This window comes from Malus domestica, chromosome 01, assembly GCF_042453785.1.
Source record: "Malus domestica chromosome 01, GDT2T_hap1".
Classification (NCBI taxonomy): Eukaryota; Viridiplantae; Streptophyta; class Magnoliopsida; order Rosales; family Rosaceae; genus Malus; species Malus domestica.
The window spans coordinates 8,072,626-8,096,000 of NC_091661.1; the positions used below are offsets into that span (position 1 = coordinate 8,072,626).

A 23,375-nucleotide genomic window follows, 5' to 3' on the forward strand; every position below is an offset into this window, starting at 1 on the left:
GCCATCCTAAGAATTCTTCGGTGGTCAACAATGAATAAGCAATCAATCCATGAACAGGTCCAGATGTACATAACTGAAAGCTAAGAGGTATGACCTTATTTCAAAAGTGATGAACTTTATGAAGAATTGTGAAACTATTAGAATTTTTTTGTGAATTTTCTTGACTATTTATGAATGTTTATGATTGATTGTGTTGGGAAATGTAATTGTGATGACTGGCAATAAATGGAAGGCGGTGGGGATTTGGGAGATGGTGCCCACTGAAGCAAAGAGGAACTCAGGCTACTAGACATGGGGTGATGATGTTGATATCATGATGCTTGAAACCCTGACTCCGAATACAAATGATGTCAGAGAGCTTAAAGTACAAATTAAGGAGTTGAAGGTGGTTGTGGGGTGTTTAGCCCACGAGAAAGATATTTTTTTAGATGAATATGTTAAAGGTGGAAGAGTTGACGGAGGACGTGAAGGAATTGATGAGGGAAGTTAAGGAAAAAAGAAGAAGAAGAAGAAGAAGAAGAAGAAGATGTACAAATGATGAAAGGGGGAAAGAAAAAGGTAAGAAGATGAAGAAGATGAAGATGTACAAGATGATGATGAAGAGGGGAAAGAAGAAGGTAAACAACAGGAAAAAGAAGAAGAAGATGATGGTTAAAGTTGTGGTGGTGTACGAAATAGAGGAAAGGTTGGCACTGTGGGATCTTGAGGGGGTCTACTCTACCTATGTCTCCTCCATGTGGGAAGCTATACGATGTCATGATTATCCCCTCTAAGGAGCTGGAGGAAACTGAGATTTCCAGCTGGCTGGGAAGAAAGATAAGATATGACAAACTTTTACAAAAGATCAATGGTAGTTGAGCCCTCTCAGCCCTGCCACCTGTAATGAGAGTACTATTTTGAAACTTCTGGGGGCTTGGGAACCCCCGGACAGTTCAAGCTCTAACTGGAATTCTCCATCAACAAGGTCCCAACATTGCATTTCTGTGTGAGTCCAAATGCAATGGTTGTGTTCTTAGAACTCTAAAAGTTAAGCTTGGCTTTGACTTAGCGTTCTACGCTGATTCAAATGGAAAATATGGTCGGTTGGTTCTACTTTGGGATAGGGAGACACCCTTAAGGATCCTTACCATATTGACGTTGCAATTTTTTTTAGGGTGGGGGGGTTATGGCAATTCGGACCACTGGCGTCTGACGGGGTTCTATGGCCATCCTAATACCAACCGCCATTCTAAAACTTGGGCTTTACTCCGATCCCTAGCTTCCCAATCATCTCTCCCCTAGATCTTTAGGGGAGATTTTAATGAACTTCTTCAATCTAGGGAAAAAGAGGGTAGGAGTTTCAGACCCATTCATCAGATTTGAATTTCCATGACACTATTGAAGATTGTTGACGAGTCAATTTCATATTATATATTTTACCCTATTCTTAGTATATTTTGGTTAATATTTTAGAAGAATTCTGATACTTTGAATTGTATTTTCAATATAGGATTTCCAATTTCCTCTTGAGCAAAACAAGACCAAATGGACGAATTTTGGAGTAATTCTAGTTGGAGGACGTTCATGAGTCACTTAGCTTGATCGTATCAAAATTTGGGATTTTTCCACCAAGCGGTTATTTTCTAGCGATAAAATAAAGGAGTTATGCGCGGTGTTGGAAAATGAAGTTTCTAGGCTTAAATTGCGTTTTTGGAGCCCAAGATGACCTCGTATGGTTTCGTTGCCTTCTGGAGATGTGTTCAGAACGTCCTAATCTTTAAAACAAGTTATCTTGGGCCGGATTTGTAGGAGATCTGAGGCTACAACGTGGTTGGACAAGTACTTGGCAGATTCTCCTAGTTTAATTAGGGTTTTATTTTCTAAGATATTTTATTATTTTTCTTAGTTTCCTTATTGGAATAAGAGACCTATGTTTTAGGGTTTGTGGATGGCTTAGCAAATATATTGCTTTGACGTTCTTAGTTTTGACTACGCTTTCTTGTGCTATCCACACACCTTATTTTACTTCTCACACACCTCTTGATAATTTATGTCCGTTGATCTTCTTCAATTCATCCGATCTGACGGTTGAAAATTAAAAAGGTGTGTGAGAAGTAAAATAGGGTGTGTGGATATCACATCCCTTTCTTTTATGCAACTTTGGAGACAGAGAGAATTGCTAGGGTTTTTGGAGATTTTTCTACTTTAAGGTGCTTTCAATCATTTTCTTAATAATATTTTCTATGATTTTAATTATGAATATGCGTAACTAATTCCTTTTGCTAGGGCAAAGCCGTGAGCCTTAGCATGAATATGTGATTTTTATTTAATTGCTTATGATTGATTGTATGCATACTTTGAACATCGGGATTAAAATTATCTAATTTTCTTAATGCCTGATCACCATTAGGAGAAAGTAATTTGATGCATTTTTGGTCGGAAGGTTCCCTGAAATTGACGCTGGCTTACTATGATTAATAATTGTAATTTCACTTAGGATGAACACTACATCTTAAGGGTTGCATGGTTTTTCAAAGGGTTTTCATAAAGCATAATGAGTCTTTCATGTTCAGATTTGATCCAAACGTCCAGACGGGTTGCATGTTAGGTATACGTTCTATGTTGGAGGTTCCAAGTAGAATATGAATTAGGAAAATCTAACCTTCAAAGTGGCATGTGTAGATCATACGTAATTGGTAAAAGTTCATAGGATTGTTAGGTGATAGTGGAACCCTAGTGCTTTCTTAATTTGATCTCTCCAAAACTGGTTCTTTTTCTTTCATCTTTAATATTGCAGATTAGTTTACTTATATTAATTAAATTCGTTTTTAATTTAAGCAAGTTATAAAATCAATCATCTCAAATTCTACTTTATAATAATTAATTGGAATTTGGTTTGTGTTCGAATTATTTAATAATCTCTGTGGAGAACGACCTTACGTGATCCGTTTATACTACAATAACCTTGTCATTCTTACAAGTATTACATGAGTTTTTAGCCCGTTTACGTGTGTAGTAAAATCCCTATCAATCGTCACTTGAGTGATTTGGGATTCACCGAGGAAAGTTCACTTGGCTGACGAATAGGCATGGAGGAATTAAGGAATGCCTGGACCGTGTTCTCTCAACTTTTGACTAGCAAACAACTTTTCCCATATCTTTGGTGCACCACCTCAATCCTAGTATGTCTAAGCACATCCCCATTCTCCTTAAAGTTGGGCGCAATCTCAAGCAATCTTGGGAAAACCGGTCTCTTCTGTTTTGAGGAGATGTGGACGAAACATGAGAGGTGGGAGGATGTTATAAGCCAGGCGTGGATGGTGTCCCGATGTTTCAGGTGTGTGAGAAGATCAAGCTTGTCAAATGGCACCCGAAGACATTATGAGAGAGAGAGCTCAGAATTGACTCGATTCGTGCTAAACTTGACTTCATCCTCAGCCAACCGCTCTCTGATGCTCTCATTGCCGAGAGAGCCAACCTTCTTTCCCAATTGGCGGCAGAGGTCTAGAACCACATGGCTCAAGCATGGGGATCAAAATTCTCGCTACTTACGTGGATCAATCACCTACTAATTGCGGACGATAGTCTCCTATTCGCCAAGGCTGATTCGGCTAATTGCTCTCAGATTGTTGAGATCCTAAACCGCTACGAAGCTACCTCGGAACAATCGTGTTTAACGTGCACAAAAGTGCTGTTTGTTTCAGCCGCAACACTAGGAGTAGGAGCTTCCATCAGGATGTCCTAAGCTGTCTATTGCGGGAGACTCGTGTGGATAGGCACGAAGAGTACTTGGGGCTACCCACTTTGGTTGGCCGAAATAAAACCGCGTGTTTCAATCATATCAAGGAAAGACTTTAGAAGCGGCTGCAAGGCTGGAAGGAGAAACTATCTCAAGGCACCACCATTTTTTACTGAATGCTATAAATGTCCAAGCGCACAGTTTTGAGAGACAGAAAGCCAAAAGAATTTCCTTTCCATTTACATCTCATATTTACAAAAATAATCCCCTCCAAGCTCTAAAGCTCTAACCTCTTCTACAAAATTCGTAACCAACCATCCCCCCGCAACGATCTTCTCCATACCCTAACCACTTTAATAACTGATATCGATCATGTACACACTGTATAACTATAAATCTGACTGCAGAAATTGGAAGTAACTTATCTTCTATATTTCTTTAATTTTTTCTTCCTTGTGAGCTCTATCATTTCACAACCATCTGTGGCTGATGCTTACCCAGGATCGATTGTTCGGTTGCTGACCTGCTCAAGGATCACTAGAAGGGGAAACAAGAACACAAACTAAAAGGGAATGACTACAAAGCAATGTTTTCAACCCGTCTTCTCACTGATCAGGACAACGTCCACAACTGTTGCATTGCAAAAAAAACATCTGTGGCAATTCAAAAGATGCCTGGTTATGCAACCATAACAAGACCTGTGCGAACAAGGTGAAAACTGGGCATCTGCTTCACGGGCGTAACAGATGCAGCACATGCCATCATCCCCATCCTTTTCACCCCTGCATATTGCATTTTCTTGTGATTGGCTCTGGCTGAGAAGGCTCAGAAAATTCTCTAGCTGGGCAATTTTTACAAGATACGCATCACCTCTACAGGTTCCATCCTGAAAAATAACAAACTACAGTATAAACAAGTCTGGAAAATACAAAAAGAATCCAGTGTGGAGCTTTAATCGTTTGTTTTGTTGGTTTTCCTAATATTTCGTTATGTGGAGTTCCAAGAATGTCAAGGACAGAGCTATACAATAATCCACCTAAATACACATCTACAAAGCCCAACTCAATCACTTTAAATGCTTCACATAACTCCTGAATACGTAGAAACGAGGTCATTGATATTTAATTAATTGTATACGTAAGACAGGAATGATGATAAAACCAGATTGACAATATAGTATGATATTTATCAGTAGCTCTCATATCATTCCGAAACAGCCAACATTACACTTGAACTCGCTTCGAAGGAGAAGTTTTAGTTTTAAAAAGAATTTGCTTTTGAGAGAGAGAGAGAGAGAGGAGCTAACCCAGTTGTAATCCACTAGGTACTGGAATCTGCAATGAAAACTGTCAAGGCAACCCATGCTTGCAAAGATGCTCACAACATCATTGTGCTCCCTGCATTCCATATGTTCGCTGGCATTTAACAAATTCAAGATAATGCCTACAAGGGGTGCCAATATCATCCCTCGGTTTATTTTTTCTATAGATTGGCCAAGTCGTCTCAGTGACCTGCAAAAAAACATCATAAATGTTAAGGTAAAGTAAACAGACCAGGTTCAGTTTATCATAACCCAGGTTATGAGAACCAACAATGAGAAGGCTAGATCAAGCTACAAAACTCTAAAATGAACAATGAAAATTCCAAAGAAGAAAACACTTTGGAAGATAGACAGGGACTTTCATATGCACTCCAGAGTTTTCTTGCATGCCTTAATGTGAGAGCATAGAGAAGTGTGAGAAGTCATTTTTGGAGTGCATATATCATCTCAGATGATAAATGGAAAGTAATAGTAGACTGCATTTGCAAGAATGTGAGCATAGAGAAGTGTGAGAAGTCATTTTTGGAGTGCATATATCATCTCAGATGATAAATGGAAAGTAATACTAGACTGCATTTGCAAGCACAGAATCTTACAAGTCAAAAAATTCAGCATCTTCTGCTGAAGTTATGTGGTTCAGAATAAAGACAACCAACTCCATCAACCTTCGAAGGTTTGTTTCAGCTCCAGACAGAAATGCTTGAGGTATCGCATGGGTACAGAACTCCAAAAGCTTTGTCAAATTGCATGAAAGATCAAATATGACACCGCATTTCTTTTGCTGGAACTCTAATACCTGCAAAAGATGTTTTCTTAAATTTAACAAAAAACAAAAAAAAAAACAAAAAAACAAAAAAAAAAGTCTGATGGGTAAATACGAAAGACTGGAACATAAAATAGCCAAGTCAAATTGGTTAAATATTAGGCCATTTATCTCTTTATCCAAAACCAAAATTAAAACAATATTCTATTTTCTGATTAAGAAAAATAACCAAAGTTCAGACAAGGTCCAAATTAAAAAAATAATATACATATAATTTTTTTTCCATATAGAAGAGGGTCTCAAACAAAAGTAATTTAAACTGCTTTAACAAATGCGCCCTCGTTATTTATTCTGCCCAAATGTTTGAAAAGATCTTAAATATTTGGTGAGGAGCATATTAGGCTCTGCTTTAAAAAAAATTTGGAAATTCTCTATACTTCAGAAATTCTCTATTTTATCTTCCAAACGCTACTATGGACTTGGAGGAAAAAAAAAACTCTCTTTATTTTGCCCAGTTCTTTCTTCACTTATAATGTCACAAACAAGATAGCACATCTCTCTTACATTACTCATTCTGCCCTATACCAAGGCTTTGAGTGGCCTCATGGGAATTGTGCCCATGGTTTTGAGTTAATCTCCTCTTCAGGAATTTTTCCAGTAAAGAGAACCCCATATCAAAGCTCCACCATAGAATTTGTGCAAGTTGAGGGTTTGGGATGCCCAAATACACGGCTAGGGTTTGTGAATAATGCATTGGATCTAGGCACAGATGAGCTCACATGCCAATCCAAGCTAGACAAAGACGGACTTGCTTCACTTAATTTGATCATGAACGATTAATTATTTTGTATTATCTCTCTTCATAACTGGGTACGATGGCAAGTGCCTTCGCCCATGAGCGGTAGGTCTCGGGTTCGAGACTTGGGAGCAGCCTCTCCATAAATGGGGGTAAGGTTAGCCGACATTCACCTCTCCCAGACCCTGCGTAAAGCGGGAGCCCTGGGTACGACCTTTTTTTTTATCTCTCTTCATAACTGGATTTTCACTATATTTTTTTTTTTTTTCAGTAACTAAAAGCATATAAAAAGTAGTCTATATTAATTCCTAACATCAAGCATGGCAACAGAAATTGTAGTGCATGATAATTTCTATTGCTAAGAATACTAAAACTAATGTTTTCATTTTCTATTGCTAAGGATACTAAAAATTAATGTTTTCCTCTAGTAGTCATTTTATGAAATTTTTTTGCATTTCATTCAGTAAAATACAAAACAAGCCCTGATACATGTAAAGTTTTTCCTTCGCTGTGAGTATGCCTATACCTATAGCACGTGAGTCTTTCTTCTCAAGAGGACCAAGGGGTTTAAGCTTAGAGATAACCAGAAAATAGAGATAAAACTAATCAAGTCAAACATATGAATATGACCTAAACCCTAAACCCTATCATCGTAGCAATAATATTTATCCATACCTGGTACTTCTTTTGCATTTCTCTAACAGAAACTGAGAATTCAGTCATTGTCCAGCTGAGAGTGTTAAATAGGCGATTGAGAAAAGCTGAGAACAATTCTTGATCGTTGATACATGTTTCACCTAACAATCTCTTTACGGATTAAAAGGCGAAAGAAGAATCAGAAGTTATTCGGTTGTAATACATTATACGACAAAAATCCTAAAACAATAATCAAGGATCATTCACCTGGAAGACAACGGATGAAGACGACGATTCTCCCTGCTTTGAAGAACCAAAGCCAGATCCCTTGCACAAACGCAGAAGAATGTTTGTCACTGGAATCCAGGATCTATTATCAAATGCTGACAGCAATGCCTTAGGCATTCTCTGGGTGGCTGCTTCATTACTCTCGAAGACAGACAGATATTCTTTGTACTGTACCAAGACTGAGATTGATTGGAGAAGCAGATCCCTAAGATCCGCACTTGATATCCGAGGATCGTTGAAGTGTGTGACCACAAAAGTGACCTGGGAAACAAGACACTCAAAAATCTAGAAGGAAAAAAAAAACAAAAAAAAAAAAAAAAAAAACTCATAATCTTCATCAAGTCCTGCCAGGCCATGTTTTTTGCCTGTCAATATTATTCAGGATCCAACTTTCAGAGGATCTACTATGTGTTAAGATAAAAGAATTATGAATAGCAAGACATGCGTTTACAAATTATATGAACCAAAACAATAATACGGAACATTAAATAAGACAAATTCATATAGTTTTCCTTCATGGGCATGCTTAAATATAGAACTTCAAAAGATAGATAATATTCACCAGGTAAATCAAAATATAAATTACCTCGATGCTCAATTATCACATCTAAAACTAAATAATTTATCGTTTTCAAATCCATCAGGCCTATAGTTTGTATTTTATTATGTAAATGTCTTGTCAAATTATACACAGCAGAGCATAAAATAGAAAGTTGGAAAAAACAAGACTAAAAGAATAAACGTACAAATGAAGCAAGGCCTTGCTTGATAAATATTGATGAAGGTACAAATGGAGGATCACTTTTGCGCAACACATGAAAGCAATCGACCTGCAAGGGAATAGAAGAGTAATGAACAATTCCAAATACAGGGCTTCAGAAGAACTGGCTCAAGAGGTCATTGCAATTAGAGGCTAGATCCAGTATTTCCCGAAACATTAACGAGCAGATGAACTTTTTCTATCTTTTTTACATTTGTCACATATCAAAAGTCAGAGGTTGAAATATTTGTAGAAAATTAAAAACTTTCCATCTCAGAATTTTCCCAAGCAGTTGTATAGCATCCTAATGTAATTCCAGAACTACTCTTAAGGGTGAGCACATACTGCATCCAGAGGCGGATTTACTAAGGGACCAGGGTGGTCTCGGGACCACCCAGAAGCTCGGATAAATGGCTGTGAGAACCTCCTAGGACCACCCAAGTCTGGGCAGTGGTAGAGAAGAGCAGCAGCCATAGCTGCTGCGCTGTGCAAAACTGAAGGAGGAAGAAGAAAGGGTTTTTTTTTTTTAATGACTTGACCAAAACGCGTCGTTTTGAGCCAAGTCATTAAAAAAAATTTAAAACCAACGTGAGAGCCTTCACGTGATAGCACTCACCATCTTTTATTAAAAAGTCAAACAATTTGAAATTTAATAAAAGCCCATGGCTTTTCATTAGTTTGCTTCCAATCAAATTCAACTTTATCAAATATAATATACCTAATTGCCTGCCGCTCCTATTCCTCACACCACCCAAGCTAGCGAAGGCCATCAACAACAATTTCAGAATTTCTGTAAGTTTTCTAGTTTAGTGTTAGTTCATCCATATTTATTGTTAACTTGTTAGGATTTTTAGTTTTAGTTTTTTATTTTATTTTTTAAGAACATTAATTAAAAACAAAAGGCTGAACAGTGAATACATATATGTAAGGGTCTTTGATAATGGTTTTTGGTAAGGGTTTTTGATAAAAAGCCAAAGCAATCACACACTAACAGGTTTTAAACTAAGTTCAGCCTTATTCATTGTTAATTTCTTAGGATTTTTTCATATCTATTTTAGTGTTAGTTCATACATATTTATTGTTCATTTGTTAGGATTTTCTAATATTACTTGAATTGTGTTACAATGTTTTTTTTTTTTTTGTCGAAGATTATGTTACAGTGTCAGTTCATACATATTTTTTGTTGAAGTTGTAGTTTGCCATTTATTTTTCAATGTTATTTTCGTTTTTTTTTTCTGGAACTTTTATATTAGGACCACCCTATGTTAAAATCCTGGATCCGCCACTGACTGCATCTACCTGATATCCATGAGAATTTCAATAACATGCAAATATCGCCATCAAAGAAACATTGAATGAAAAAAATTAGAAAACAAATTAAAAAAAATGGATTATCCTTTCAACATGCAATAAAACAAGTGTAAACACCAAAGTCTGCAAAAACAAGGGAAAGCACAAATATTCTCCTATTAGGAAGGAAAAAGACAAGCATTCGTACTCAAAAGCAAGATCATAAAAGTTTATGACAATGACTCATTGCATATCAAACATTGTTAGATTTAATATAAAAAGAGTTAACTTACAAGAGCTTCCAGATAATATTCAGGGATATAAAGGAACAGCAGATCGACTTTGGTAAGAACCAAAAGCAACTGGACAGTCCACATGCATGTTGCATACATTCCTCTTTGCTTCCATCGAGAAAATAGAGAAATACGGTACCTGCAAGGCATGAAAGAGTGACGAAAGGAAACAGATGTATGTAAATGTGTATAAATAACTAAAATATGTACAATCTTTTCAGGTACATACTAAAGTATGTAAAATTAAATGACCTGCTAAGCTGTTCTTTTATCAGAGATCATTCTCAACACTCCACTAAGCAGTACAACTAAGACTAAGGTTAAACTTAACTAACAAATCATGCAGTGTATATTTAAAAAGAAAAAGGAGGGGGCAAAATTCAGTTAAATATTCTGAACGCTTGCAGGCAAGAAAATTGATGTAAACAGTACATAAACAAATTATGGAAACAAGCTAATCTTCAAGGTCATCTTACCAAGCACATTGTCTGACACAATCAATAACTTCTTCTCTATAACCATTACGAGCTTCTTTCAAACGCTTTAATTGCTCACTGCAAGCTTTTTCTCTTATTTGTTTATCAGCTTCTTCCATGAGGGATATTGACTGTGACTGGTGAGACATGTAGTATGATGCCTGCAACCAGTATTTTTAATAATTCAGAAATCTCGCAACAATCGGGATAGAAGCACACACAAATGCTCAATGCAAGCTCTTTCCCTTATTAGTTTATCAACTTCTTCCATGAGCTATTTAAGATTAAATGATAAGAAGACAACGATCTCACCTAGAAGGTTTTGTTCATTTCACATGGAAGACAAGACAAATATACAAATAAATAAAAGCACACAACAACATAGCAGAATAAAAGAATGAGAAATAGAAGATCACGATTAAATCAAAAGGATAAAACCAAACAACAGTTGAGCATTCGAATAAAAAAAATCAGAATTCCAATGTATTCTGCGTTTTAGCCTTGACAAATTTCTATCATTTTAAGAATGTTAACCTTAAAGCCAACCATATTAGACCATGACTACAACAATATTGGTATTGAACACAATAGGTTAAGGATAACAAAAACATTTATCAGTAAAACTCTGTATTCTGCAAGGATAAGAACAATCATGCCCCAATATCTCCTTACCTGCTTAAAATTTGGTGCAAGGCCTATATGATATAACAACAGCAAAACATCTAGAAGTTCTTCTTCACTGAGTGTAGCTGAAGACATATTACTTTCCCTTGGTACAAACCTCATATGCTGCACTGAGCGATAACTAAACTCAGATTCAGATTGATAACTAGAGCTCGGTTTATCTTCTATTTCATCATTCAAACTTCCAGTACTGCATTCTGTAGCAACATGGGCAGATCTCTCTGGAATGGAACTGCAATGGACACGAGAACCTTTGGCTGTGTATCGAATTGGATACTTTGAGATTTTTGTAAAATCATCATTGTAGCATGAGCAACAACACGGCTTTTTTATACTTGAATGAGTCACTCTGGTTTCTTCATCATCCATACAGCCTTCCTCCCACCGAATTAGTTCTGTTTCTTCATCATATACCCGGTTTGATTTTGAAAGATGACTAAATGACCCTCCAAGCCGAGAACTGTCATTTCGATGAGGATCATTTCTAAGAAATAGACCTACAGGAAAGCTTCGGTGACCACCCCTATGAAGAAAACCAACATCAGGGCCATTTTCACTGCTTTTCAACTGGCCGCAAATATCTCCCATGCCAAACCCTTCAGATAAGAAATGAAGTATAACAGTGTACAAAGAAACAAGAACAGAATTGCTTGAAACTCCAGGAGGTGGAAGATTGCGGTCAGCTCCTCTATTCTTTAGTAGAAGGTTCTGTAAAACAGTTCTGAACACTGAACCAGGAAACTGGGGAGGTGTCACAGGTGGTATAAACTGTATGACCAAGTGACAGAGATCCCTATGCTTCTCCTCAATCTGCAAATATAAGATGTATTGTCAGCTAAAAATTTCGTGAGGGACTGCACGATGTGAATGTTCCTCATAATCAGCTCTAAATAATTACGACCAAGGGAAACCCCAATAAAACAAGCTGCTCATGTCAAACATATAATGCATATTGCATCAAATATAAAGCAGTTCTCCCCAAACTCAGTTTACAGCATATACCCAGAAAAGGAAATTCATTATTAAGGTCAAACAACAACAACAACAACAACAAAGCCTTTTCCCACTAAGTGGGGTCGGCTATATGAATCCTAGAACGCCATTGCGCTCGGTTTTGTGTCATGTCCTCCGTTAGATCCAAGTACTCTAAGTCTTTTCTTAGGGTCTCTTCCAAAGTTTTCCTAGGTCTTCCTCTACCCCTTCGGCCCTGAACCTCTATCCCGTAGTCACATCTTCGAACCGGAGCGTCAGGAGGCCTTATTTGCACATGTCCAAACCCATTTTGTGTACGTGTTGATGCTTCACCGCCCAACATTTTGTGCCATACAGCATCGCCGACCTTATTGCCGTCCTATAAAATTTTCCCTTGAGCTTCAGTGGCCTACGACGATCACACAACACGCCGGATGCACTCTTCCACTTCATCCATCCAGCTTGTATTCTATGGTTAAGATCTCCATCTAATTCTCCATTCTTTTGCAAGATAGATCCTAGGTAGCGAAAACGGTCGCTCTTTGGTATTTCCTGATCTCCGATCCTCACCCCTAACTCATTTTGGCCTCCATTTGCACTGAACTTGCACTCCATATATTCTGTCTTTGATCGGCTTAAGCAAAGACCTTTAGATTCCAACACTTCTCTGCAAAGGTTAAGCTTCGCATTTACCCCTCCTGAGTTTCATCTATCAACACTATATCGTTTGCGAAAAGCATACACCAAGGAATATCATCTTGAATATGTCATGTTAACTCATCCATTACCAACGCAAAAAGGTAAGGACTTAAGGATTGTTGATGCACAAAATCAGTGAGGACTTTGGTACAATAGAAGGTATTAAGTTTGTGATCTGCGCTAGATTGCTCTGTTCATTCATTATTAAGGTCAAAGCTAAATTTTTTAACAGAAAAAATTTGTCAAAGAAATGACCATGGATCTTTTTTCCCAAAGAAATAAGCATGGATTTATAATTTTGTATTGATACAGGAATATGAAACTAGATTTTTCCTACAACATAAACACAAATGGCCTTATCTATATTTTTAACAACTCGATTTGTTCCCAAAAATGGCCTAGTTAGAAAAAAATATGCCTTTACTTTCAATTCAAAAAAAGCAAGAAACATGTCGTGCACAATGAATTTCGAAAAATTCAAATGTATTATAAAAAAGTTTCATGGCATGTAGAAACCTACTTATAGTTTCAAAATCATAAGTGTATGCTTCCTGGTATAAATATTAAAGAGCATTTATGAGTGCTGCCAACATATATGGTTTTACTGCACACCGAAGCTCAACTTATATGCCTGACTTGATCTAAATGGAATCATCCACGGAGAAAATTGTGAAATTCATAGTACTTCCTATTCAAACACTCTTACAAATGTTTCCATATACTTCCACTCTCGTTTATTATGATTAATATTTTCTAATAGATCCTAGGTAGCGAAAACGGTCACTTTTTGTGATCTTCGCTAGATTGCTCCGGTCATTATATACTTATCCACACTAATGACCAGAGCAATCTAGCGAAGATCACAAAAAGTGACCGTTTTCGCTACCTAGGATCTATCTTGCAAGAGAACGGAGAATTAGATGGAGATCTCAACCATAGAATACAAGCTGGATGGATGAAGTGTAAGAGTGCATCCGGCGTGTTGTGTGACCGTCGTAGGCCACTGAAGCTCAAGGGAAAATTTTATAGGACGGCAATAAGGCCAGCGATGTTATATGGCACAGAATGTTGGGCGGTAAAGCATCAACACGTACACAAAATGGGTGTAGCGGAGATGAGGATGCTTCGTGGGATGTGTGGGCACACGAGAAAGGATAAGATTGGGAATGAGGATATCCGAGGTAAAGTAGGAGTAGCCAAAATTGAAGGAAATATGAGAGAAAATCGGTTTCGGTGGTTTGGACATGTGCAAAGAAGGCCTACTGACGCTCCGGTTCGAAAATGTGACTATGGGACAGAGGTTCAGGGCCGAAGGGGTAAAGGAAGACCTAGGAAAACTTTGGAAGAGACCCTAAGAAAAGACTTGAGTACTTGGATCTAACGGAGGACATGACACAAAACCGAGCGCAATGGCGTTATAGGATTCATATAGCCGACCCCACTTAGTGGGAAAAGGCTTTGTTGTTGTTGTTGTTTATTCATCACTGTGCCCCAAATTCACATTCTCAATATAACACGGACAATACAAACAAGATAAATTCAGCAATGGCATGAAAGAAAATCAAGCTCTTTAGCTCAATATGTTATTACCTTACTGACTGCTTCAGATAAAGCTCTAGTTGTCAACAACATGCTACTTTCATATGACACATCCTCACTTGAACCAGGCCACGAAACAGATGGTATCATGGATTCAAGGTCATGCTTATTTGGATTCTTCCGTGACAGAAACCCTTCAAAAAGGAATTCAAAATCAGGTGATTTCCACCAAAGCACCATAAGCTCTTGTCGTCGCAGGATGTGGATTGCCACCGCAAGGTATGGGTATGACCCTGAACATGGGCAATCTTCCAGAACCAGCAGAGCTGTTTTGCAACCACAAGCCAAGGCATTTATGAAATGTTCAAACAACAAATGTGATCCTTCAAATTCTAGAAAGACATCAAGAACTCTATCTAAACTTGAATAATCATGTGGAATCTGCAACCCGAACACTTCCATCATGAATGACAGAAATGGACCCCAGGCAATGTACCCTGTGCTCCACACATCTGCCTCAAGTACTGAGAAAATTTCCTCACATACGCCACGAGAAACAGGATAAAAAAGTTCTTCATGTGTAACAAACCTCTTCAGTCTCCTCAACTTCTGAACAGAAGAGTGCTTTGCCTGTTCCACAGAGTGCAGACCCAACAGCCTTGACAAGCAATGCAGCAACCGAGTAGCAAACGGAACTAAGGATGGAAGTGCCTGAAGGGGGAGGTAGCTTTCAATGGGGAACCTAAAGGGTCGAGCACCAAAATTTAATTCACATCTTTCGCCTTGAGAAAGAGAAACTGCAGGATAATATCCAGATCCTGGTCCCATCTTACGAATGCCATGAAATGCGGGCCCAAGTGAGACACCATTTCTGTAGAATAATATTTCATTACAATCCAAATCTATGCAGCAACCAATGGCATCACCAACAACCCATGACTGACCATATGGCTCAGCTTCCTTGTTCCATTTTCTAACCCTCCTCCCATCAAATGCATACGAATCGTCCGCATCACCTACACCCTTATGGTCAGTGAAAGGGCAAGAAACAGTTGCCCACCCAAGCTGCTGAATTCCTGAAGTTTCTAGAATAATTTCATACATCCATTTACCTTTCCACACAAAAGCATTAGCCCTGGCACTGCTGAACATTGCCAAGCTCTCGATAAGCGAAGGTGGTTTAATCACTCTAATATCACCACGAATACTGGATTCATCAAGACCAATGATGTGGGGTGTACAACCATCTCCAGAAATACAAACTCCATCTCTGTTTCTAAACACACTTGAATTTGCATGCAGTTTAGGGAATTCATTCCGTATAATACAACGAACTAGATTGCAATCAACTGGACTGGCCAACAAACTAACATATTTGTTAGGAAGACCAAGAACATATTCTAAGCTACGCTCCACTGATCGGTGTCCAAAATCATCACAATTTGAAACAAGATGGGTTTTCAACGAATTCTCTTTACTGCCTTCGCCATTCAATAACACGGCTAGACCAGAAGAAAGCCCACCAAGTCGTAGGCCGTCTTCTGCCATTCCGAATATATGCCCAAATCTAACCCAAATCACAGGACAAATTATCGTTCAAACTCGAATGTTCCTCACAGAAATCCAGTTATCTCCAAAACAAAACTCAGACGCCCTTCATATCACAATCACGACCTGAAAGTTCATGATGTCAACACATACAACTAAGTTTCAGAAACAATCCACAGAGCGTTGTTTTTGTTTGGTGGGCACAATGAAAAGACATAAATAATTTCAGCACAATTGGTGGGCAAAGTTAACCAACATTTTTACATTACCCTGTCCCTTCCCATCCCTTAATTTTCCCGGAAGCCAAACAGGGATCAAGGTAAGATAAATTGAAGCAAAATTCGAAATTAATCATAGAATTACAGAAAAAAACACACCAACGTCAAAAAATTCAGCGCTCAAACAATAAAATTGTACATAAATTTGAGAAATGATGAAGATGAACTCACAGGTCCTGCCCAGGCGTTGTCGTTTCAACAGTAAAAAGCGGCTAGGGTTTTATAGCAGCAACTTCCAGAGAGGAGAGGAGGGAGGAAGGGAAGAGGACAAAAATAGAATTCTGAAAATTTTCGCCAAAAGGTCTGACGGAAGCGAGAGACAGGACAGACAAACAAAAATGGAAAAGGAGAAGCAGCTGCTGCTTCAACCCCACGCACGCTGACCAGTGACCACCAAGCCCTAGGGATGGTATTGACCGACACGTGTCCAGCACCTGCTGGAGGAACCGGCTGCTGACATGGCGGGTCCCTCTAAACTGCGCGGCGTTCTCTTTGTTTTGCAAGAGAGGGTTGCAGCGGTAACTTGATCCATGACAATGACGTGGACTTTTTTTCTTTTTTAATCTTTTTTTATATTTAATCTTCTTCCTTTTTCTGTCAAATGATAAATTTTGCTAAATTATATATTAGATTAGCTATTTATGAGGTTTAAAATCACGCCGTCATACAAGAGTTCAATACTTTTTCATCATTGTGGTAAAGGCACATGCTTTTTATATTTAATCATTAGATGATGAATGTTGTAAGGGATCTAGATCATCTAGGGATCCTCACATCTTATATGTCATCGTACATTATGTGGTCAATAAGCATTTTGAATTTTTTATTTAAAATTAAACACCAATAATACTTAACAAAAATTAACCGTACAATATACAATAAACAGATTGGATGTAGGTATTGTAACTAGGCTTAAATTTCATGGCCTGACTACAGTATTTATATTTATTTAGTAAATTTATCTGGTAACGGTCACATGGCTATGCCCAAAAATGATACTTTCTTTTTAGGGTAAAGTACAAAAAATTACGTCAACTATTGGTGTCACGACACTTTCATACCTCATCTTTTAAAATTGACAATGTCATACCTCATCTTACGAATTTGTGCCAATGTGAGACCTCCGTCAGTTTTTCTGTTAATTTCTCTGTTAAATGCTAACGTGGCCCGACACGTGTCTCACTCACTAATCCAATTGGATTAAAAAATAATTAAATATATTTTTAATAATTAAATATTCAAAAATTAAAATATATATATATTAAATCTCTATCACTCTCTCCTCTCTCTCTCCCCCCTTTCTCGCATCTCTCTTCTCTGCAATCCAAAACCCCTTCCTACCCGTCCTCCACCACCCTCTCTATCTTCTCTCCCCCCCCCCCTTTCTCAGCTCTCTCTCTTCTCTACATCCCAGAAGACCTAGACCCCTAGGAACAAAACCCACCTTCCCATTGCAGCAATTGTTGCCGCAATTCGAAAACCCCAAAACGAAGAACCCAATATTGCTCGACTACTCCGCCTTCCTCACTCCGCCACCCTCGATTTGAAGATCGCAATGACGCCATTCCACGGCATCATCTTCCTCGACTACTCCGCCTCCCTCACTCTGCCACCCTCGATCTGCACCTAGACGCCCAAAACGACAGCTTCGACCTGAACTCGGACTAGGAACCGGTCTGATTTGCGACGAAGTCCGAGTCTGTAGGGTAGTGGGGGGGACACGGGTCAATGGGCAAGAGTTTGGGGGGACGAGTCAATGGGCAAGAGTTTAGCGGATGAAAAAACCCATGTGGGTTTGGGTGGGTTTAGGCAATTCTGAGCACGGCGAGAGAGAGAAGTGGGGAGGAAAGAGACTACGGTGGAGATGAGAGAGAAAGGGGAGAGAGAGGGTGGTGGAGGACGAGTGGGAAGGGGTTTCGGGTCTTCTGGGATGCAGAGAAGAGAGAGAGGTAAGAAAGGGGGGAGAGAAAGAGAGAGAGAGAGATTTAATATATTTTTTTTTTAATTTTTGAATATTTAATTATTAAAAATATATTTAATTATTTTTTAATCAAGTTGGATTAGTGAGTGGGATACGTGTCGAGCCATGTCAGCATTTAACAGAGAAATTAACAGAAAAACTGACGGAGGTTTGACATTGGCACAAATTCGTAAGATGAGGTATGAGATTGTCAATTTTAAAAGATGAGGTATGAAAGTGTCATGACACCAAGGTAGTTTTTTGTACTTTACCCTTCTTTTTAATTGCAAATGACTAATGTAAATCCTAGGTTATATTTGATTCTAGCTATTCTTCCCTATTAGGACTTGTATTCCTTGAAGGAGAATGATTTCTTCTCTCCCTTATTACTATAAATAAAGGCATTGCATAAGGGAATACCACATCCTCTACACAACCCTACAAACATATCTCTCTATATTTTCTTTGTGCCGCCGGCCCTTCTCCTTGTGAGTTAAATATAGGTCACAATACGTTATCAACACACTCCTAACATTGAGCATACGAATCAGACGTGGAAGTTTTCTGTCTCAAATCAGTTCACCAACATCATCACACAATCAGTTTCTTTCAAAATAACAGTTTTTATCTCGATATTTTTGCAACCCTGGTAGCATAAACATTCACCATAATGCATGACCCAACTTTACGTTTTTCAAATTTTAGATTGTACATAAATTGTGTATGCATTATATCCATAATTATTGAATTATGTGAATTGATATTGTCATGAATTGCATCATATATCTGTCCATGCATTAATTATATGTTGAATATGCTTGAAATTGAATTAATTTATAATATGAAAAAAAATTATTAAAATTAGGGTTTATTGAAACCCATCCGGTCACCATCCCACACTGAGTGCCGCTAACTTCCAAGCCACGTCGAGTCGAGCCACCAGCACCAGGTGTAACATCCCACATCACCTAGGGGAGTGGATCCTATAAGCCTTATATGTATATTCTCATCTCTACCTAGCACAAGGTCTTTTGGGAGCTCACTGGCTTTAGGTTCCATAGAAACTCCGAAGTTAAGCGAGTTCGCGCGAGAGCAATCCCATGATGGGTGACCCTCGTGTGAGTTCCCAGAAACAAAACAGTAAGGGCATGGTCGGGGCCTAAAGCAGACAATATTGTGCTACGGTGGAGTTGAGCCCAAGATGTGGTGGGGGCATGGGCCGGGATGTGTCAATTTGGTATCAGAGCTAATCCCTGGCTAGAAGTGTGCCGACGAGAACGTCGGGCCCTTAAAGGGGTGGATTGTAACATCCCACATCGCCCAGGGGAGTCGATCCTGTAAGCCTTATATGTATATTCCCATCTCTACCTAGCACGAGGCCTTTTGAGAGCTTACTAGCTTCGGGTTCCATCGGAACTCCGAAGTTAAGCGAGTTCGTGCGAGAGCAATCGCATGATGGGTGACCTACTGGGAAGTTCTCGTGTGAGTTCCTAGAAACAAAACCGTGAGGGCGTGGTCGGGACCCAAAGCAGACAATATCGTGCTACGGTGGAGTCGAGCCCAGGATGTGGTGCGGGCCTGGGCCGGGATGTGACACCAAGCATGCAGCCTTTGTGGCTATGCCAAGCTACGAGACCACCAGAGCCATGGGCTCCAGGTTCAAACCCAAAAACCCTGACTCCTTCCACTGCGTCCATATCGTTGTAGGTTAGCCTATAACCAATACTCACCCGCAGGTCAACGTTTTGACGACCTGCAACTCGTCCCCGGCAACGCTTAATTGAGATTCTATTGAATCTTGTCAGATTTTTCAAATTTTCGATTTGAATTTCTAAGGTTTTAGTTGAAACGTTGAAATTTCTCTATCTCCGTACATATTCGTTATCCCCGTTAACTTACAAACTCGCCCCGAGAATTTTTAATCCCAAACCACGGTGTGGATGCAAATTTTAGTCGTCTTCAGTCTTGACGAAAATGCACCTGCAAAACAATTAACATCTTTGATCAAAGACCTAAACCTCATGCGCTCACGAGGTGGGGGGGTTAGGTCAACGAATCTCCAATGCCTAAGTTATTTCTCTGAGAGAGTAAAGTGTTTTGAGGCTTTTTAAGGTTGTCAAAAGCTCTTAGAAATTTGTAAACATGGAGTATTTATAGGGCTAAGGCCGGCCATATAGGGTTTAATGGAGAAAATATTCTCTAAATATTCCCAAGATATCTAATAGGAGATAATATCTTGAGATAATCGGGTAATAATCCTTAATTGGTTTAAATTAGGATTACTTACTTGATTGGAGTCAATCTTCAATCAGGAAAGTATTAAAGATAGGATTTGGGTAATTAATCCTTATCTTTAATTCCTTGCCATGGGCAAGTGAGCTGTAGGCAGTTGTGTTCAGCTACTGAGTCCTTGAGGGATGTGAGCTGCGCGTGGGAGAATCTGAGAAGCCTGCCTATTTATTAAGGGCAATCTTGTCCTTCTTGAATAAAAGTTTACGTGTCGCCACTAGAATTTTTGGGATTATTTTTGGCTCCACACACGGCTGCCTATAGAGGCGGCGCTGGCCTTCGTCCCTAGTGACCACACCCAGCAAAGTTGGGTTGTTTTTTGTTCAAACTTGAGCCAAATCGGGCCCTGGTTTTCTCTGCCTAAAATTATTTTTTCCTTTTTGGGATCACTTGCAGCGCCCTAAACCATTAGGTCAACCCAATTCGACACCAGCCTGTAAGGCTATGGTGTCCCCGTGCATAGAATCGCAGTAGATCCCAGCCAGTAGCTGGTGAGTCGGTGCACCTGCATCGTGACACACCTGATCACAGCTCCGCATAACTATGGTACTCCTATGTACCGCGACACACATAATTGCGTCCGCCCAGGTATATATGTCCGCAACTCACCAAATCATAGCTCCTTTTTAGGTCTCTGTTTTTTGGCCTGATCAACCCAAGCCCAATCTAGCCCAATTTTTTGGGCCTAGGCCACGACACTAATTTGCTCAACCCACCCGTGGGTTTTGGTCCCTGTTTTTGGGCCCCGAGCTTAATTGTTTTTTTTTATAGACAATTTGGGTTTTATAATTTTTCACCCACACTTTAATTTTGGCCCGAAGTCCAAATAATTAATTCAATTATTATCAAGACTTGAAAATCTATTTGCATATTTTCTTGTTGCATATATATATATATATATATATATATATATATATATATATATATATATATATATTTGTGTTTGTCTACAGGAACATATGAACCCGAAGTTCATAATTATTTTGAAACCTATAGTGTCTAGAAACATGACTTGTTTGAAAACCTGAAATTTTCCTTAAAAACATCACCCATGAAACCCCAAAGTTTTTTTCATAAAAATTTAAACCAATGCATGTCTATTAGAACCTGAATATTCTACTCTTATGTGAATGGATTGATTTTTTCTTCATTACACTAACCACATCTTGTCCATTTCTTTTGTGATAGGAACATGTCGAATTTGAACAAACTCGACTTCACCGCTTTAAAGATCTCTGGAAGAAACTACCTCAAGTGGGTCTAAGATTTGAAGCTCCACCTCACAGTAAAGAAATTGTGTTGCACCATTGAAGATGAGGCGGATAACTCGGTTAGCGGAGCTGAGAAAGCCATTGCCATGATCTTCATCTGAAGACACATTCATGATGCACTGCAAACCGAGTACCTTACTAAGGAAGATCCACGAGCACTTTGGGTCGCTTTGGCTGATCGCTTTAATCACCAAAAGGACGTCTTCTTGCTTGAAGCAAGACATGACTGGCAGCATTTGCGCTTCCAAGACTTTAAGTCTATGAATGAATATAATTCTGAAGTTTGTCGAATCCAATCACTTCTCAAGTTCTGTAACGGGACCTTGACCGAAGATGATCTTCTGGAGAATACCTATTTGACCTTTTCTACTACTAATATTGTCTTGCAACAATAATACAGGGCTAAGAAGTTTACTAAGTTTTCGAATTTGATCTCTGTTTTACTTCTCGCTGAAAATCAGAATCAGTTGTTGATGAAAAATCATCAAGCTAGACCTACTGGGCAATTGTTGTGCCTGAAGCATACTATACCATGAACCAACATCTAAAATGCCAACATAGGCATGGTAGGACGGCCAGAAGTCAGAGTTTTAGAGGGAGTGACAACCGGAGTGCTCAGTTTTCGACTCAGCAGCAAGCTGGAACATCTTATGGTAATAGTAATCATGGGAAAAGAGCAGGACGTGGTTCCAGAAGTCGTGGCTGTCGAAACAATAATGTTGGGTATTAGGTTCATGGACGTATGAACGCCAAGACTCAGCAGGAGGCTGATCAGGATCCTCGAGTTATCACCAGTACGTTACCTGTCTGTAATACTTGGTCTAAAGTTTTAATTAATCCGGGTGCTACACAGTCTTTTGCTTCTTCATCTTTTGCTTGGGTTATACCTTCTCAACCTTAGCCACTAGGTTTTGATATGCTGATTCAAATGCCAAGTGGTGAATTGTTTTGTGCTCAATGGCAATATCAGAATTGTCCAATTATTGTTGAAGGGGAAAACTTAGAGATTGATTTAATTCATTTCAAATTGGCGAAGTTTGATGTCATTATGGGAATGGATTGGCTATCTAAGCACCGAGCGAATGTCGCATGTTGGGAGAAAATTGTGACGTTCAATCGGCCAGAACTTCCAGCAACTACATTTATGGGTGAGCGACGTGTCCTCCCCAATAGTATTATTTTTGCCATTCAAGCAACTAGGTTGTTGAATAAGGGTTGTGTGGGGTTTTTAGCCCACGTAGTTGTGAAGAATGAACCTTCTTTACGTCCAGAAGAAGTGCCAGTTGTAAGGAACTTCATCGATGTGTTTCCTGATGATTTACCAGGGTTGCCACCTGCGAGGTAAATTGAGTTCACTATCGATTTACTCCTAGGTACAAATCATATTTCCTTGGCACCTTATCGAATGGCATCAGCAGAGTTGAGAGAATTGAAGATCCAACTCCAGGAATTGGTAGACAAAGGTTATATCCAGCTGAGTACATCCTCGTGGGGAGCTCCTATTCTTTTTGTTAGAAAAAAGGATGGATCAATGAAACTCTGTATCGATTATAGGCAACTGAATCAGGTGACGGTGAAAAATCGTTACCCTCTGCCTCGGATCGATGATTTGTTTGATCAATTGAAAGGTGCTCAAATATTTTCAAAAATTGATCTTCGATTGGGTTACCATCAATTGAGGATTCGCGAGGATGATGTCCTAAAAACTGCTTTCCGTACGAGGTATGGGCATTATGAATTTCGTGTCATGCCTTTCGGATTGACAAATGCACCTGCATCATTCATGGATTTGAT

The 23,375-nt window shown here is 39.0% G+C and overlaps 2 protein-coding genes across 3 annotated transcripts; one reads left to right on the forward strand and one right to left on the reverse strand.

Annotated features, from left to right (window-relative positions):
* Positions 1 to 3,865: 3,865 nt before the first annotated feature.
* Positions 3,866 to 16,415, reverse strand: LOC103454705 (E3 ubiquitin-protein ligase RKP-like). Of its 2 annotated transcripts, none has more exons than XM_008394305.4 (11): positions 16,233 to 16,415; positions 14,287 to 15,909; positions 11,014 to 11,835; positions 10,342 to 10,502; positions 9,866 to 10,004; positions 8,269 to 8,352; positions 7,502 to 7,783; positions 7,274 to 7,405; positions 5,636 to 5,835; positions 5,025 to 5,229; positions 3,866 to 4,604 (listed from the first exon to the last, which is right to left on the reverse strand). In XM_008394305.4, exons 2-11 carry the CDS (start codon positions 15,781 to 15,783, stop codon positions 4,311 to 4,313), a joined length of 3,816 nt encoding a protein of 1,271 aa, XP_008392527.3. In that variant the 5' UTR covers positions 15,784 to 15,909; positions 16,233 to 16,415; the 3' UTR covers positions 3,866 to 4,310. The 2 variants fall into 2 exon arrangements, with proteins under 2 accessions (XP_008392527.3, XP_070678762.1); XM_070822661.1 differs by having other exon boundaries at positions 7,502 to 7,807.
* A 5,729-nt stretch (positions 16,416 to 22,144) lies between these two features.
* LOC108171784 (uncharacterized) lies at positions 22,145 to 22,926 on the forward strand. The gene is made up of 2 exons (XM_029107529.1): positions 22,145 to 22,321; positions 22,552 to 22,926. Exons 1-2 carry the CDS (start codon positions 22,145 to 22,147, stop codon positions 22,924 to 22,926), a joined length of 552 nt encoding a protein of 183 aa, XP_028963362.1.
* The last annotated feature ends 449 nt before the right edge of the window (positions 22,927 to 23,375 follow it).

Excerpts from the sequence above, each read along its gene's own strand:
- LOC108171784 (XM_029107529.1), top strand. The coding sequence starts at position 22,145 with ATGGTAGGACGGCCAGAAGTCAGAGTTTTAGAGGGAGTGACAACCGGA. Across the intron at positions 22,322-22,551 it reads TGGGTATTAGGTTCATGGAC|AATTGTCCAATTATTGTTGA; the intron begins GTATGAACGCCA and ends TGGCAATATCAG.
- LOC103454705 (XM_070822661.1), bottom strand. The coding sequence starts at position 15,783 with ATGGCAGAAGACGGCCTACGACTTGGTGGGCTTTCTTCTGGTCTAGCC. Across the intron at positions 10,503-11,013 it reads TTGCACCAAATTTTAAGCAG|GCATCATACTACATGTCTCA; the intron begins GTAAGGAGATAT and ends TACTGGTTGCAG. Across the intron at positions 7,406-7,501 it reads CTTCATCCGTTGTCTTCCAG|AGATTGTTAGGTGAAACATG; the intron begins GTGAATGATCCT and ends TAATCCGTAAAG.